The 17,620-nt window shown below is 39.8% G+C and overlaps 1 protein-coding gene across 5 annotated transcripts in view; it reads right to left on the bottom strand.

Moving 5' to 3' along the window:
* Nucleotides 1–17,620, bottom strand: part of MTUS1 (microtubule associated scaffold protein 1) — a 166,471-nt gene that overhangs the window by 73,450 nt on the left and 75,401 nt on the right. For 4 of the 5 annotated variants that reach the window (XM_073902364.1, XM_073902366.1, XM_073902363.1 and 1 more), the window contains one exon: nucleotides 6,588–6,749. In XM_073902364.1, coding sequence (XP_073758465.1) covers nucleotides 6,588–6,749 — 162 coding nt within the window. Of the gene's footprint in view, nucleotides 1–4,494; nucleotides 4,962–6,587; nucleotides 6,750–17,620 lie in introns of those variants that run through there. The other variant, XM_073902365.1, reaches the window with a different exon arrangement.

Below are 17,620 nucleotides of genomic sequence, written 5' to 3'. Positions count from 1 at the left end.
ACAGTGTTTATAGATGTCAGTTAAACCTGTAAAGACATGCTGTTATTCTCCCTGATCTACGTCAAATCACTCTACAATGAGCCATCTGTTCATTCTTCCTGTGCCCATATAACATTTCCCATATTAGGTGAGATCAACACAGAGTCTTCCCTCCTACTGAGAGATCTGTCAGTTTCCTACCTTCTTTCCAATTCTCTTTCCCCAGAACCCAAAGACTTGGCCTTTCTCAAGCTGAAAATTACAGGGAGCTAACATAAATCATAGTACTGAAGAGACTACTACTATAAAATTCAACATAACTTTTTTAAGGATGGGTGGGAAAGGACTTCACAGTCTTAACAGAAGCAAAATTTTAGAGAGTATATCTTTTAGGTTTTCATATAAAATGGATATTGGGTTTCAATTTGCATTTTTGCTTTTGCTAAATCAAAATTTCAAAAGAAAGTAAATGATATTATTAAAGTCTTAATCATGTATTCTGACAATCCGGATTTCAGTCTTACTTTTCTTGAAACATCTTTTAAATTCATCAGGAGCAAATAAATCACCTATTCAGATTTTGAAAAACTGAACTGAGTTTAATTTATAGACCTAATATAAAAATCATATGATCCCAAATTCATTCATACTTTTCATTTCTCAGCTTTAAAAACAAAGGACCTTCAGCTTCCAAAGAACAGACTAAAAGGATTTTTCACTAAAGCACAAGACAAAATTCTCATGAGGCACAATACTCCTGTCCCTTGGCTGTCACACACAGACAGGAGGTGTTGTCCCGGAAACAAACTGCCACTCATCAGGCTCAGGGTAAACACTGGATCCAGCACCAGATCTATCATCAACTTCCTAACATGGGAGGGTCAAAATCCATACACAAGGATAAAATTTCTGAGTTGACCAGGTACAATCTCTCTCTCTCACACACACACACACACACACACACACACACACACACACTCCCTCTCTCTCTGATCATCTACTGTACACACTTCCCACTTTCACTCTTTCCCAGTTCACTAGTGGTGGGAACAAACTATGCTGAGCTGCACACACTGTTATGACCAACAATTACCCATCTTTCAATCCCCTAAATACTCTGTTGGTGCGTTACTTTCTAGTAAACTTCACTTGAAGGATGTACTTCTCTGTAAGACATGATATCCTGAAAATATTTCTCCTGCCCTCTATTTCAGTTCCTACCATGGCAGCTGATTGGGTGGGTATCCTGATGGTATCTAAATTTTCCCTTGTCCAGAGCTATTATATCCAAACAATAAACTGTTTGGTGGAGAAAGTGCCCATAATTTCAAGTAATGGAATGGAATCCACGATCTCGGAGTTCCGGTCCTGACTTGGCCACTGCCTAGCTATGAGTCCCTACATCTCTCTCTATATAAATGAGTGGGTTTGAAATTAAGTTTGGAAATGGTACATATGCTCTCACAGGGCCCTCACTAAACAAATATGGTACTCAGTACCTGTGAGATAATAGAGAATATATATTGGGTCTCTGCCCCCATCTCCTAGCACAGACCTCCTGAAATCCTTGTAATTTCTTTGGTGACAGGAGTATCTTTTGTTCTAATGAAGTGATTCTGTGTGGGTTCCCAGATGGGGGCTGGTCACTGGAAAGACCAAGCCATGCTTAGACTCTTTGAATTTTTGGCCCCGCCCTCCACTTTCTTGAGAAGGGCAAAGGGTTAAAAATGAACTTAAGGATCAATCATGCCCTTTTATGGAAGCCTCCATAAAAATCTCCAACTATGGAGATGGGAGAGCTTCTGAATCGGTGCACACCTGCAGAAGGGATGCACACTTCACCCTTCCTGCATACCTTGCTCTGTGCATCAATTCCATCTAGATGTTCACCTATATCCTCTGCTACACCCTCTTATAATAACTTGGCATTTATTAGTAAGTGTTTACTTCAGTTTTGTGTGCGGCTCTAGCATATTTATCACACCCAAGATAGGAGCCGTTGGAATCTCCCATTTACAGTTGGTTGGTGAGAAGTACAGCTGACAACCTGGACTTGTGACTGGCATCTGAAGGGGGCTGGGGCCAGTCTTGCAGGAGTGAGCCCTTAACCTGTGGGATCTGCTGCCATCTCCAGTAGATGGTGTCAGGATTGAAGGCCACCCAAGGAACAGCTTGCTGTGGTAGAAACTGCCACACATCTAGTGACCAGAGTGAAGTGCTGGGAGTGGGGTACCAGTGTGAAAGTCAAGGAGACACACAGAAGGAAGGACTGGCTTTTCCCGATATAGGAGGGAAGAACTGTAGGTTTTTCTATTATAGTCCCACTGAAGCCACAAGCATCCTCAAAATTCTCCTCAGCACAGTGCAACAGGGGCCGCGATCCCTGAGCGACAGTTTGTCTGAAGAGTCAATATGTGATATGCCACATGCGGTCGCCCAGGTCCCAGCAGCTGTAATAACAATTTAAAATTGCCCTGTTCTGTTGTGATCCTTGGTTCTATTGGCTTCAATTATGCCAGAAAAATAGATTCTCTGGAATCCTTAGTTTCATTTCCCCATAGTCCAAGTGTGATTCAAATGAGAGAGAGTAAGAGAGATAATGGAGTCTGAAGAGAGTACAAAGAGATTCTCAGAGAAGCCTAGGCAAAAGAAATTATTTTCTTATTACAGAAGGGCTTCTCATTGTTCCAGACCTATTTGCAAACTAACATTTCATACTACATTCTGGCTAGCATTAGTTTTGTTTATTGAGCTATGTATATATGCAGAGCCAACATTCTGCTTATTTCTGGAATTCTTTTTGTTGATCTGTATAAGGCTACCTACTGTGCCAGATCATCTGCCCACCTGGCTTGAAATCAAGTCACTACTGAAGTCTACACTTCCAAATTCCAAAAGCAAACTTACTCAACTGTGTAGTAACAAGAATGTCTCCTATATACCCCCAGAAAAACACTGCAAAAATGAAGACAAAATTAATGCCAGTCTAGATAATAGCATTTTCTTATTTAATAGTCTATTTGGATGTGCATAAGTATTAACTGTGTGATACAGAGCCAGAGTACATCCACTGCCTCGCATCCCCTTCTTTACCTATGGCAGACATCACTAGTCAAACACAAACTTTTGCTCCGACCCTGGAAGCAGCCTGAAAACCTTTCAACAATCTACTTCAGGTACTTCTGACCAACTGACCAGTGTGGGCAGGTGAGACAGTACTCACTCGCCATCACCCTGCGGGTAAATAAGAGGAATCCTTCTATCAGCTTGATCACTTCAACAACTCAAACACCCACCTTCCAAACTATTAGACACCATCTTATTGTAGTGAAGGAAATTGAAGTGGTCAGAAACATTTTTGCTGCAAGGATTTTTAAGATGATGTCGTACTGCCCTCCTGTTCCTCAGGTGAGGATCCTGAGGCTAAGAGAGTGGAAGATCATCCACCTTCCCATGAGTTGGCAGGAACACTAGGAGGAATCTGAGGTGAACGCCCTTTTCTATGTATCAGCTACAGCTACAGCTAAGCCAGGGCTGGCCATGAAGGCCAAGGTCAAGAATACTCCACTTCTTTAGCCACCCTCCTGTTCTTCTAAATTCCAAAAGAGTACAAACAGCTTTGGTGTGCATCTCTTGCATTTCCCCCCCTCACCATCTGTCTCAAAAATAAACATATTTGTGTGTGTGTGTGCCCAAACGGGAAGAAGGAAGCCTTTGGATTTCACATCCGTAAGGGGGCAAAATTACACACTCACTAAAGGCTTCCTTCCACACATACACAATGGCCCTCAAACCATCTACTCTCTTCAAGACCTACAATATATATTTTTATCCAATGATCTTAAAAACTGGACGTCAGCGGAGTCTGGGAGAGCTTATGAATGTTTAAAATCTATGCATGAGCACATTTGACAGAGAAGCTACTGTGCAAATACAAAGAAATGAGCAGCAAAGCAAGAACACACTCTTGAAAGGGGTTTAAATGCTTAACTCAGTATGAATCCAAATGGTGATCAAAAAGATTATTTCCTCACATGACCCATCATTATCAGAAATAGGAAAAAATTCAGTTCAAAATGATTTTTCATGTCTTAAAGTAATCTTTAAAAGGTACGCATCTTTAATGTCTTTGAATATAATGAGTAAAATAATCAAAGAAATGATGTTTTAATTCTACGAAAATATTTTTCTATACTCATACAACTATAAGCTACATAAACAAAACTACTTATTTAATCAGAAATTAGACCAAACAGTCTTTAATAACAAGGTCATTTCATGTACTCGGCATGTCGACAATGCCACTGAATTATATTAAGTCTGAAAACACAGAAAATATAGAATAAAATTGGTTCTATTTAGAACCATTCACAACTTAAATGTAAATATGCCAATATTACAATCGACAAATTACAAGTTATAAAAATAACAATCAAGAGATGCTAAATCAATTTATTGAATAAAATTTAAGCATGCTTACAAAGAAAAGAATCAAACCAGAAACCGTCGACCTACTTCTTTTCCCAGTAAGCGTGGCTAACAAAGGAACTATACAAAGGCTGTAGGATCCCAGGACCAGCAGTGTTAATAAGGTAGCATCATAGTGCCTCTCTGAACCAGCCGGTGGGGTGAGTGTAGAATTGATAAATATTTTTGAAGAAATATCCGTCTCTGTACAACTGCGAAATCCTCCTGGTACAGTCATTTAAAAAGATCAAAGCAATCTTAAGCAGGAAAAACTGCAGCCATGTTCACTCTCCTATCCCTCATGCTTGCTCTTAATGAATTAGAATGGAGGGAAAAAAAAAAAAATCTGGAAGCTCCAAGGCACTACCCAAAACAAATTAAACCAGCTAGCAAATCAAAGCAAGAAAAGACTCATTGATTTGAATGCTTAATCTGCAACAGGAACGCATCCACCGCTAGGCAGGCTCTGTGGGTATACGGTAAACCCCTTTGTTACAAGACAAAAAGGAACGGACAAAAGCACTTCACAGCCTCCTTCGGAGAGTCAGACACAGTACTGAAACGGTGGCCAAGTCAACATGGCTGTCAATGGAAAAGGCTGGAGAGCGCCACCACCGAACGCGTCTGCTTCCAAGGGTCACAAATTCCATTGCTACACGGCTCTCAGAAGAGCTCACTGGTGATTCTGCTTTGGCAGTTTTGTTTTTAAAATTCACAGCGCAAACAGAGAGAACTGCAAGGGAAATGACCTTAAAATAATACACGTGTGAATTCCCTTTTCAAATCCATAGAACATTCCTGGCTACATGCAAACCTTTCCTATTTTATGCCACAACTTTAAAAGTGAAACAATAAAGCGGATAATAAGCCTTTTTAATTTTAAGTAACACATTTTAATATTCCCAAAGTTTCCAGGACATAGCTACTTACTATCACGTGAAACAAGCTACTGCTGCTAAGTGACCTCTCAGAAATGTGCTCATTAATTCGGCCATTAATTCAAAACCTTCTCCTCCACACAATCACACTCTCAATTCTGTCCCATGCTGGCTGAGTGCCCTTGGGCCAGTGACAACCTCTCTGAGCCTCACTCGCTCACCTCATACACACAATCAGGGCGGTGGCAGAAGGTATTTGAGAAAGAAGAAAAAAAAAAAAAGGAAGAATTTATGGCAACCTTGTAATAGCGCTCCACACCCAGAAGGTTCAATAACTAGGACTCCACTTTGTCCTCGTTCCAGCACAAGAAACAAATTGATCCCTCCTTAAAGCAGAAAGAACTTCCCTCCTTTCCACCTCACGCTTAATAATCTTATTTTACCTGGTATTCTAGTTATCCAGGTAAATATCCTCTTCAACCACCTTTTAGATAAGGACCATTTCTTTTATATCCCATATCCCTCACAGCATCCATCGTGGTGCCCGTACCCAGCAGACACTCCACAGCTGTTCAAATTAATAAATCTGTCAATGATGGTGTGAGGAAATTTAGAAAGGAAATGAGCAAATAAATACTTAGACCAAATACGTCTTTCGAATGAAAAAGGCAGCTCAATGAATTCACCCATTTTATACTCAGAAAACAGAATTTACCTTAACTCAAAACTTTAGAAATATTGAGTTTAAATTACTTAAAATTAGGCTTGAAGTTATACTAGTCATATTATACTGACTCTAGCATCCAAAATATAAGATTATAAAACATACATCGACAAAATATAGTCTTTTATAAAGCAAATCACACTGAAGTTCTCTCTATTCTCATTTCCAGTTGGGTTCCATTAGCCCCTAGATTGCTTTCCTTCCTTAAACAAACCAAAAAACATCACTGCTTCAAATGATACAATTTAGAATTCTCCATGCAAAAAAAAACAAAAACAAAAAAACACAAAACCAGGTACCTTCAACACATAAATATTTCAGTGTTTCATAGCACTGAATACACATTCACCAAAAAAGAATGTCATTTGAAGAATCTGCTTTTCCTGCCAAACTTTTTGAGAAAGTCCACAGGAGAAGCAGCACTCCTATTTTCCCCTAAATCACAGAATCAAAAATCTAGTAATTATTTGTAGCACATTAGTCTTTTCTTATACCTACGGTCACAACGATCCCAGAAGTTAGACAGAAGACCAACTTACAATTATTGCTGTAAGTGCTCAGATCGCTGTGGGTGCTGGTAATAGAGGAGGTGCTTCCTGTCCTCCTCAGCGCAGAACTTTTCAAAGATGCTTTGCATTTAGGAAGTGGTCTAGGCAAATTCACCCGAGATGGCTGTGCATTTTTCGAGGATGTAGGTTTTCCTTGGGATTAAAGGAAAAAAAAAAAGTTTCTACTTCATTTTGAAAGCTTTAAGCTTAAAAACTTCATCTCCTGCACTAACTACTGAGTCAAAATACAAACTGAATATTTGGAATCATGCAATCTTTACATAGACGTGTTTTTTTGTATTTTTGATGATTTAGAGGCAGAAGAGCAGAGGCAATGATGAGACCATCAGGATATGTGAAGGGCAGCTGTCACCCTGTAAGCTGAATTAACTCAGGTCTTGTGTAACAGAGAGACAGATCAAAAGAGCCATGTGACACAGGGGCTTCGGGCAAAGTTAAGAATCAAAGCTCTGACTTCTGCTCATACTGTTGATTAAAAAGTAAACAAACTAGTCCATTCACACACTAGGCTATCACATAAAAAAAATAGATGAAAACTTAAAAACCAAACAGAAAGAAAAATTCCATTTGAGGAGGGAAAAAAATTCATTTAAAAAATGCCTAATGCTTGCCACGAGGTGGCACTGGATTATTTTTTTCATCTCTTCTTGACTCCTCTGCCAAACTAAAATGGCCTTCAAACTTCTCTTGCTGCAAGTGTTCCCATTTAGCAATGAAATATGTATGCTTCATATCTGGCACATGTGAAATCACACGGTCCTGATGCTCACACCTGCTACCTGATTATGGGCATTTCCCAAGTTCAATCCTTACAATTTTCTTCATACACATCTCTCTTGCAGAATCTTCTTCATTTATTTAACTCTAACCCTTACCCATGTGGATGAATCCCAAATTCTCACTTGCAGACTCATCCTTTCTGAATACCAATGCCACTCACATTTTAAATTCTTCGCTGAATGTTTCAATTTCGACACTTCGAAACCCTTCTCCCTTATGCTAATTATAAATCCATTTTTCCTTTTTCCCAGCCTCAAAACATTGGAATTGTCCCTACATCCCCATATAATCTAACATGAAGACTCTCAATACTAAGGGTATTGCACCACTGAAAAATATGAAGAGCTAAAAAAAGAACTCACACAAAAACGATGGTGTCCTATATTCCTAATGGGCCCGTGAGTGAGTGAAGTAGTATTTCTGGGAAGTGAGGCTCCTTGCTTTGCAGGAGTTCAGTGATTTTGTTCATAAAATTTTCATCTTAATAAAGAAAAACGAGGTTAAACTCCTTAGATCCTTAGATCTGGCATTTAAAATCACCCACATTAAAGTTCTACCTATTTCCAGCTTTATCTTTGTACTTGTTAACTGTAAAACTCAAACTTCCGGTTATGTTTATTAGCAAAAGACGAGTTTATTCGGGAATAGGCGAGGGCAGCGGGGAAACTGGGAAGGCTGTTACAAATAAAAAGTCCACTGGAGTAAACGGGGGGGGGGGGAGGGGGGGGAGGGAAGTATAGTGGTTTTTCACGGGGGGGGGTGGGTCGGTGTCTGATGGGCTGGGTGGTGGGGGGGGGGGCGGGTAGGAGGAGGCCTTTCTTCTGCCTGAGGGGATAATCAAGTAGTATCTGCTTGCAAGTTAGTCTTTTTGTTGGTCCTGCTCTGGACAGAGTGGTTGTAGGGCAGGAGAGCTCCCCCTGCCCAACCTTCCAATTTCATTTTAGTGAGGTTTCCCATTGCTTATTTTCACACGCTGTTCTTTTACACTGGTGTGTGCTCTGCTCCCCTCAACGTAGTTTCCTCTCTGACACCCAGAAGTACTATTCTAATTCATGAGGCACATCGCTTCTTTTCAAAGACATCTTCTTTCGCTCAATCCAAATCCAACAAATCCTCTTCACCCCCTTATAATTTGCCTCAACAACTGTATTAGACTCCTAAAGTGCTGTCCTTCCACCCTTTCCAAGTCCATCGTGTTGATCCCCTGAACATGAAAAAAAAAAAAAAAAAGGTCATGACCCAGTCTAAAATTTGTAATTCCCCATTATCTATAGGATGATCTTATTCTTAATCCCCTTAATATTTAATTTTAAAGGTGTAAATGGCAGTCCTAGGATTGATTCCGATCAACCTCTCCCCCATGATGCTTTGCCATGCTCTCATCCCTACACACACCCCCCCTTATTTTTAGTTTTCCAGGCCTTTTTACTCTATTCTTCTGCTTATGTCCATCTTTGTGAATGAACTAAGCCTCTTTTCCATCTAGTGCCCCAGCTTGCCTGGTGAATACAAAGCTGACCGTTCTTTCAAATCCTTGCCACTCATTTGTAGTCCCTACCCCAGATCTACTGAATCACAACCTCCATTTTAACAAAATCTCCTGGTGATTTGAATACACGTTAAGCATGAGAAGCACTGTTGAGAATCAGAACTTCTTTGCTCCTGCCAGGGCACCCTCCCATGTGTGCCATGGGCCACGCCCCCCTTTACCATACCCACACCTGCTTCCAGGACAGCCTCTGTTTCAGTAGGGCTCTCGGACTACTCTCTAAGGTCCCTGAGAACAGGAAGAGGACCTGATTCCATTCTGTCCCTCAGGCCCTAGCCAAGTGTCTAGCATGGAGTGAAATTTAATAAATATTTGCGGAATGACTTTTTATTGTAAGGCCAAGAGGAAAGTGTGGGAAATGGGGAGAGGTTGGTGGAAGGGGACAAACTTTCAGCTGTGAGAAGAATAAGGTCTGGGGAACTAATGTAAAATGGTGACTATAGTAGATAAGACTATTAGATCACTGGAATTTGCTAAGAGTTGAACTTAAATGTCCTCAACAAAAAAAAGAAATATGTGAGGTGAGGGATATGTTAATTAACTCCATAATTAAAATCATTCTAGGGCGCCTGGGTGGCTCAGTTGGTTAAGCGACTGCCTTCGGCTCAGGTCATGATCCTGGAGTCCCGGGATCGAGTCCCGCATCGGGCTCCCTGCTCAGCGGGGAGTCTGCTTCTCCCTCTGACCCTCTTCCCTCTCGTGCTCTCTATCTCTCATTCTCTCACTCTCAAATAAATAAATAAAATCTTTAAAAAAAATAAAATAAAATCATTCTATAATTTACATCAAATCACAATGTACACTTGAAATGTCTTTACACTTTAAATGTCAATTAGATCTCAATCAAGTTGAAAAAAAACAGATGTAGAATTATACAGATGATAGTAATAGCTATTGAATTTTTTTCAATAAATTTTGATAATGCCTTCTCTCATCTTCACTGAAGCACTAAGCACTTAATTTTTACAAGCTTATTTGTCCTTTGTTAATATTAAGGGACTCAAACAGTCTATTAACAAGATAAAAGGAGATGAATATTTGAATATCTATTACTTGCTAATTATTATAAGGACTATAAAGAAAAATGTCTCCTTTTAAACTTACATTTAGCCACCAGTTTTACTTGCTTTTGGAGGTACAGAAAAACTGATCTTTTAGAATATACAGTTACTAAATTATGGCCCCTTGACAGAAAAAAACATAATGAGTCCTCATCATCCTCGGAAACAATGAGCAAGGTTGAGCAAGTAACAGATGAATGTTTCTGGGCTACAGCCACAGTACAGTCAAGGCTAAACAAGTCTGGAAACTCAACTTGTTTTTCAGAAAGGGATGTTTCATAGCATTGTTTCTGACAGCACTGTGGGTTTACAGACATTTCTCAGTGTGCCTCAGAATTACTACAGACCTGCACCCTCTCTGATTCCAACATACAGCCGGGCACCAGAAACAAGGTCACCCCGCCAGCTTATCTGTGATTGCCATGACCTGCCCTACCCCATTCACAAGGCTCACTGTCCCTCCCCACCCAGCCCCACACCCCCTCCATGAAATGGCAGCTTGTAGACCTAGCAAAAGTCCTCCCCATTTGACCATTAGTCTGACTCCTGGGCATTGAGGGTACTGAACAAAGCCTCCTTCACCAGAGAATTACCTCCTTTGAAACTCAGCCCTGCCATCACTATTCCCAGCTCACAGATGAGAGAGCAACTTGGGTGGTTAAATGGCTTCCTCAGGTCACACACCTAAGCAGTAGTAACAGTGATGCCGGGAAGTCAGGCAACCTACCACCAGGCCAGAGTTCCCTCTACTGGGCTGCAGAACAGAAGCATCAGGTGAAGGAAAGCAGCATCAGGCTGGAGGCCACCTGAGCTCCTCCTTTTAGAAGGGGGCTCGCCTAGTGCAATGATAAACACAGTGGAGATACAACCAAGGCATTCCACTGTTCCACCACAGTCCTCATGTTTAACTGAAGAGCAAAGCTGACCTCAAGTACCCATAATTGGACTTCAAATAAAGAAGTAGTAAAACATATACATCATAACCAATATAAAAAGTTAGACATGGCAATATTGGGCTGAAAAACTGAGTAACCTGAGAACCAAATTCTTAAATAAGGAAATCCTTATAGGACCACTCTTACAAGGTTCTGAGGGGTAGTATTTACCCATTTGCTTCACAGCACGTAACCTATCCCAGATGTAAACCATCAAGATTTAAGATCTACTTGCAGATGCATTACTGGCCTCAGTGGTTTATTTTAAGCTTATGCTGTTAGCAGAATCTTAACACAGAGACAACAGATTTGTTTTGACCCTGTAATTATTACCATCTTTTGTCTAGGGAAAACATGGAAGGGATAGCATTTGCACTTAGCCTTAGATAGTAACACACAGACAGTCTACTGAGTTTGAAGTATGGCTTCATCAACAAGCAATGTACTCAGATACCCACCTTGGAAAATCTAATTAAATGTACTTAACAAGAGAACATCATTAAGGAATGCCTTGTAAAACTAAAAATCTAATAAAATGATGTTATGTGGAAAAATATATTAATATTACCCTCTTTTTTTAAGCTCATACTTACCGATATACTGAAAAATTCTAGAAGATATACCAGAATTTTATGAGGTTGTTACGAAATATAAGCACAGTGGGACATAAAGGAACAATGAGGGAAAAAGGCAGAAATGGGCAATTTTCCTTTCACCCTTTATATGCTTTTTCCCTTTTATATGCTTATTACTCCATGTGAATTTTTTTTATAATAAGCATATTTTATCATAAAAGCTAACATAAAACATCAAAACAATGATACTATTAAAGTCACTGGAGTCAAATATTTAATCAGATAAAGATGTTCAAAACAGATAAAGAAACTATGAAAGATGTTCAAATCAGATAAAGAAACTAAGAAAGGATAAATTGGATCAACAATTAAAGTAAACAGATTCTAATCATTTTTATTCCTGTGCCTCTGCAAACATTAGGTATTCTTCATTCCTTTTAATTTTACTAGGAAAAACAACAACACAGAAATCAATGGCTTAACTGATGCTTTTATATGGTTATGATGAAAACAGTCCCTTTGCCACTGGAAAGTTCTTCATGAGACCATAGTGGTGTGTTCCTAGGACTGGAAATTAAAGCTGAAGCATGAACTCCTGAATGATACTCCTTTGTTCTGACAGTTATGTTAAAGGATTCATTGGCCAGGAGAAAGCTCCCAGGGCATTCACAGGTATGCAGTGATGGCTCTCAGCAACAGCCTGTCCTCCTCAGTTCCTCAAGGAAAGGCTGGGAAAGAAGGTAAGTCCCACAAGCTCGCGAAACGCCCTCAAAGTAATGAGAGCAGTTTCCCAGGTCACAGAAACATCCACTCGTCAAATCAAGTTCTTCTCTCTGAACGCTCAACCAGACCAGGATAAATTCAGCTATAACATGTTTTTCATGAGATTATTCCACACTGAACAAAACGAGCTGCTATTCTTTAAATTTGATGAAATTAAAGTGTTCTGAAGAAGTTTCAAGGAGTTGACAAAAAAAAACCCACAAAAGCAACAACACTTGATCTTAGCCAAAAGGCCAAAAAAGCTCCCCCCACCGCCATAAAAACTTAACTACTATTTTACCTATATTAGAAGACACAGATCATCTTAATAAAAACCTAGACAACGGATTCCCAGGAGCGGTTATGCTACACAAGTATTTACTTGCCTCCATAGTAAGGTAACTGCAAAGTAAGGTAATCACAAAGCACAAATGAATAGGGTGCTAGAAACACCTGACATTCTACTACAGAAACCACTGCCAAATGTTTTCAGTAATAATTATGAATACTAGAGAATATGTAGTATCTCATTAAAATTTTTTTTAATAGGATTGTGGTTTGTGTGGCTTACTAGGTGTGCAGGCATCACGGGGAAGAAAAAGATGAGGCTGGAGAGGTAGGTAGTTCACCGTTCAGGATGGCATGAAATGCCAGGCTAAGAACTTCAGCCCTTAACTGTTGCGGGAGCAGGGGGTGTGGTGGGAAGATGGAGAAGGCGGGGGACTGCTTTCTTGGCATTGCCCCCCCCCCCGGATTTGATCAAGGGGTGGCAGTGTGCATAGTGACCAGCAAGCGACCAGCAGGGTAGAGTTCGAAATCAAGTTTGAAATCGGAGAAGAGCTTAGGAAGCTAGTGCACCTGCCAGTGCTCGAGGCCGTGAGGATTTCCATTGGACAAGAAAACAACTACTGAGGCCAGTCTGGAATGCAGACATTGCACATTCATTTATATAGCTCAAAATATAAATTACTGTATTTTATAAAATATCAGCATCAATAAGGCAGGGCCCTTAACTAGTCAGGAACAGAAAATGCCAATCCGACATAGTTAAAATACAAAACATGAGCGTATGTTACAGCTATAATTATAACTTGGGTTCTTGTAACACAACTCTATAGAGAAGGTGACCTTTACATTAATTATCTACAGTAGCTGGGAATTATTATAAAGCTAACATAAGTCTACCCAAAGGGATAAAAAAAAATTAATGGTAAGTTATGGGAGAAATAAATTATACTCCAAACTGTGGCTGCAGGTTCATTTTTACTTAACCCAAAAGGACCAACTTTTCTCATTAATACTAATGTAGATGTTAGAAAATTTAGCTTCAATATATAGCATTATTATCTAAAAACTATGTAAATAAACCTGATAAGCTGCTTACAAATCAATACTGTAAAACAATCTACAGCTTTTCGATGTAGCAGGAAAAATAGAAAAAAGATCCTTTACTTTAAGCAATAAAAAGTAGTTGCACATGGAGACACGGACATGCACACACTATTTCTATAAATCAGAAAGTGCTCATATTATGAAAAAACTTTCAAATGAGGAACATAAAGGATTTGCATAAGTAAATATACATGTTAATTCCTCCCTGAATTAATATATTAATTGAATGGTATTCCCATCTAAATCCACATGTGATTACTTTAAAGTGGGATTTGGGAGAACTTTTAAAAAACAATTTAAATTAGTTTAGAGTAATTAAGAATAGCCAAAAATTCTGGAACATAAACATGAGATGACTACAGCTGAAGAACAGAAAACTCTAATTAAAAAAAAAAAAAAAAGGGCAAAGTACTTGAATAGACCTTTCTCCAAAGAAAATATGTAATGGCCAACAACACATGAAAAGATGTTCAACATCATTAGTCATTAGGGAAATGCAGATCAACACTATAGTAAGATACCACATCACCCCCATTAGAATGGCTATTATAGAAACAAAACAGAAAATAACGATTGTTGGCTAGGATGTGAACAACTTGGAACCCTGTGCATTGCTGGTAGAAAGTAAAATGGTACAGCTACTCTGGAAAATGGTATGGCCGTGCCCCCCCCCCCCAAAAGATAAAAATAGACTAGCATACAATCCCCTAATTCCACTCCTGGGTATATACCCAAAATAAGTGAAAGGAGGATCTTTGTACACCTATGTCCATAATGCTATTCATAATAACCAAAAGGTAGAAGAAACCCAAAAGTCGTCCATTGACAGATGAATGGATATATAATATGTGGCACAAACATACTATGAAATATTATTCCATCCTAAGAAGGAAGGAAATTCTGACACATGCTGCACCATGGATGAAACTTGAAGACATTCCCTAAGCCACTCACAAAAGGACAAATATTGCCATGATTCTTCTTACGTGAGGTACCCAGAGTGGTCAAATTCAGAGACAGACAGTAGAATGGTAGTTGCCAGGGGCTGGGGGGATGGAAAGTGGAGAGTTAGTGTTTAATGGATCAAGAGTTTCAGTTGGGAAGATAAAAAGTTCTGGAGATGGGGTGATGGCGACTCTTGTACAACAAAAGGAATCTATTTTATACCACTGAACCACACGCTTAAAAAATGGTTAAAATGGTAAATTTTATATAACATATTTATCATAATAAAGTTCAATAAGAAGGAAGTTGTGCTATTAGTTACTATAGGATATTATAAAATAAAAAGTCTATTGTTGGTATAAAACTATATGGACAGATTAATGAACTGGTGTATAAATCCCAGAAATATAAAAATTTAGAATAGGATAAGGGAAATTTCTTTCAGATAAGACATTTATTTGTGGTATTAAAATAACTGAATTAAAAAAAATAAAATTTGAGAAGCAGTATGTATGATGTAGTGATTAAAAGTGGACAATCCAGAGCCAGACTGCCTAGGTTTTAAACCCAGCTCCAGGGGCGTCTGGGTGGCTCAGTCGTTAGGCGTCTGCCTTTGGCTCAGGTCATGATCCCAGGGTCCTGGGATGGAGCCCCACATTGGGCTCCCTGCTCCACGGGAAGTCTGCTTCTCCCTCTCCTGCTCCCCCTGCTTGTGTTCCCCCTCTTGCTGTCTCTGTCAAATAAAATCTTTAAAAATAAATAAATAAACCCAGCTCCAGCACACACTGGCTGTTGAGCAGGTTACTTAGCCTCTTGGTGCCTGTTTTTCTCATATGAAACAATGGGTGCGATTATAGGGATACCTACTTTATACCTTCTTTTAAAGGTTAAGTAAGTTTTCATTTTTAACATGCTTAGAATAGTATCTGGCACATCTTAAGTTACCTAAAGATTCGCCACTAGTCTTACCACACACACACACACACACACACACACAAATTGGATTATAAAGGGTTTAGAACAAAACCAGACAAATTAACCATAATAACTAATTATAGATCAGTCTCTTTCAGTAGAGAAGGTCTTGTCCAGCATAAAAACACAGGAAAATTAAAGGAAAAGATGTATTTGACCATATAAAAACTGGAAACATTTTTTAAAAATCACCATATACAAAAAGGCAAATGACGAAACCCAAGAAAAGGACAATGAACAATATCAAATCAACAGAACTGTATGGCTCAAAACGTAAGGGAGCAAAAGCGCCTAACAAAACAGTAAATAAAAATAATCAGTAATAATTTTTAAAAATGTTTAACCTTATTGTGTCTAGCATCTTTCCTGGCTCCCCAACTGTCATCCCTAATCCCCATTTCCATTGCCAGCACACTATAGAAAGATTGAAAAAGCCTAATGCTTGCATTCCCAGTCTTTCTTCAAGTTGTAGCGACCATACAACTTGGTCTGTGCCAGCAAGACTTAAAGACCCGAGTGCTAGGGGGTAAGGCGCTGAACAGGAGGTTTCCTCCCTGATAAAGATAGACACGTATGCCAGGCGAAAGCCTCGACTCTAGCATGCTGTCCTTCACCTTCAGCCTTTACCCAGTAGCAGGAGGAACTGGCACTTGGATCTCTTAGTGACCACATTTTAACTGAAAAGTCACTGACAAAACAACATGCTGAGTCAAGAAGAGTGGAAAAACAGAAAGATGACCTTACTGAATCAGCAAACCTAGACCAACCACCTCTAGACTTCCTGGTAAACACACAACCTCTGGTTTAAACCAAATGGCATTCTTAACTACCATGTTCTCCTCTCTCAGCATCTGATGCAGTTGATTCCTCCTTGAAAGGTCTTCTTTACTTGGCTTCCAGGACAACGCTCTTGACTGACTTCCCTCCTACCCTCCTGGCTGTTTCTTCTTGGTCTCTGTGATTCCTCCCTCATCTCCCCAGCCCTTTAAAATTTAGGAGTACCCCAGAGGTTTTTTGGAATACTCTAGGGAGTTCCCCAGTGGTGCCCTTGACCTGTTCTCTTCTGCACGCTCTCTTGGTGGTTTTATTCAGTCCAGTGGCTTTAAATACCATCTAAATATTGATGAATCCCAAATTTATATTCATAGACCAGACTTCTGTGCACTCTAGACTTGCGTATCCTACTTTCTACTCAACATCTTCACTTACAAAGTATCCACCTCAACTTAATATCTCTACAGCTTAGTTCCTGATACCCATATCCTAACATCTGTGCCACCACCATCCATCCCCATCTCAGTGGATGGCAACATTATCCTTCCACTGTTCACACCCAAAGTGTGTAGAGTCATCTCCGACTCCGCTCTTTTGCTCTCACTTCATCTAAGCAAATCCTGTCAGCTTCACTTTCAACACGCCCATCTAGAATCTGACTACCGTTCACACTGCCACAACCCTGGCCCCAGAAGCCACGATCTCCTGCCGTCAGTGCCTGAAGCAGTGCTTCCTCACTGGTCTCCCTGAACCAGTCCTCACCCCCATTCAATGTATTCTCTACGCAGGTATCAGAACAACTCTGTCAAAATTTAAGTTACTTTAGTTAAAAGCCAAAATCCTTAGGATTTTCAACACTGCACATGATCTGGTTCTCTGCTACCTGTCAAACCTCACCGTCTGTTTCAACTTTTCCTCACCTCATTCCTTGCTTTCCTAGAGCACATCAGTAAAGCTCCACCACAGGGTCTTTCCACTTGCTCTCCACTCTGACTGGCACGGTTTTCCTCCAGATACTCCCATGACTGATGTCCTCCAGCCTTTACTCAAAAGCCACCTTTCCCTGGTCACACTAACCAAAATTTCTCTCTCTCTCTCTCTCTCTCTCTCTCTCTCTCTCATAAAAACAACCCCCAACATTTCATATTCCCCTTCTCTGCATTAGTATGTCCCCCTTCTTTAGTACTTTAGATTATCAAGCATCCTATATATTACCTGTCTCTCCCACCAGAATGTAACTTCAAGGAGGGCATGT

This window comes from Callorhinus ursinus, unplaced genomic scaffold, assembly GCF_003265705.2.
Source record: "Callorhinus ursinus isolate GAN/ISIS: 27379988/994484 unplaced genomic scaffold, GSC_fseal_2.0 scaffold17, whole genome shotgun sequence".
NCBI classification, from domain to species: domain Eukaryota; kingdom Metazoa; phylum Chordata; class Mammalia; order Carnivora; family Otariidae; genus Callorhinus; species Callorhinus ursinus.
The sequence above is the reverse complement of the archived record's forward strand: the minus strand, read 5'-3'. Positions and strand labels throughout refer to the sequence as shown.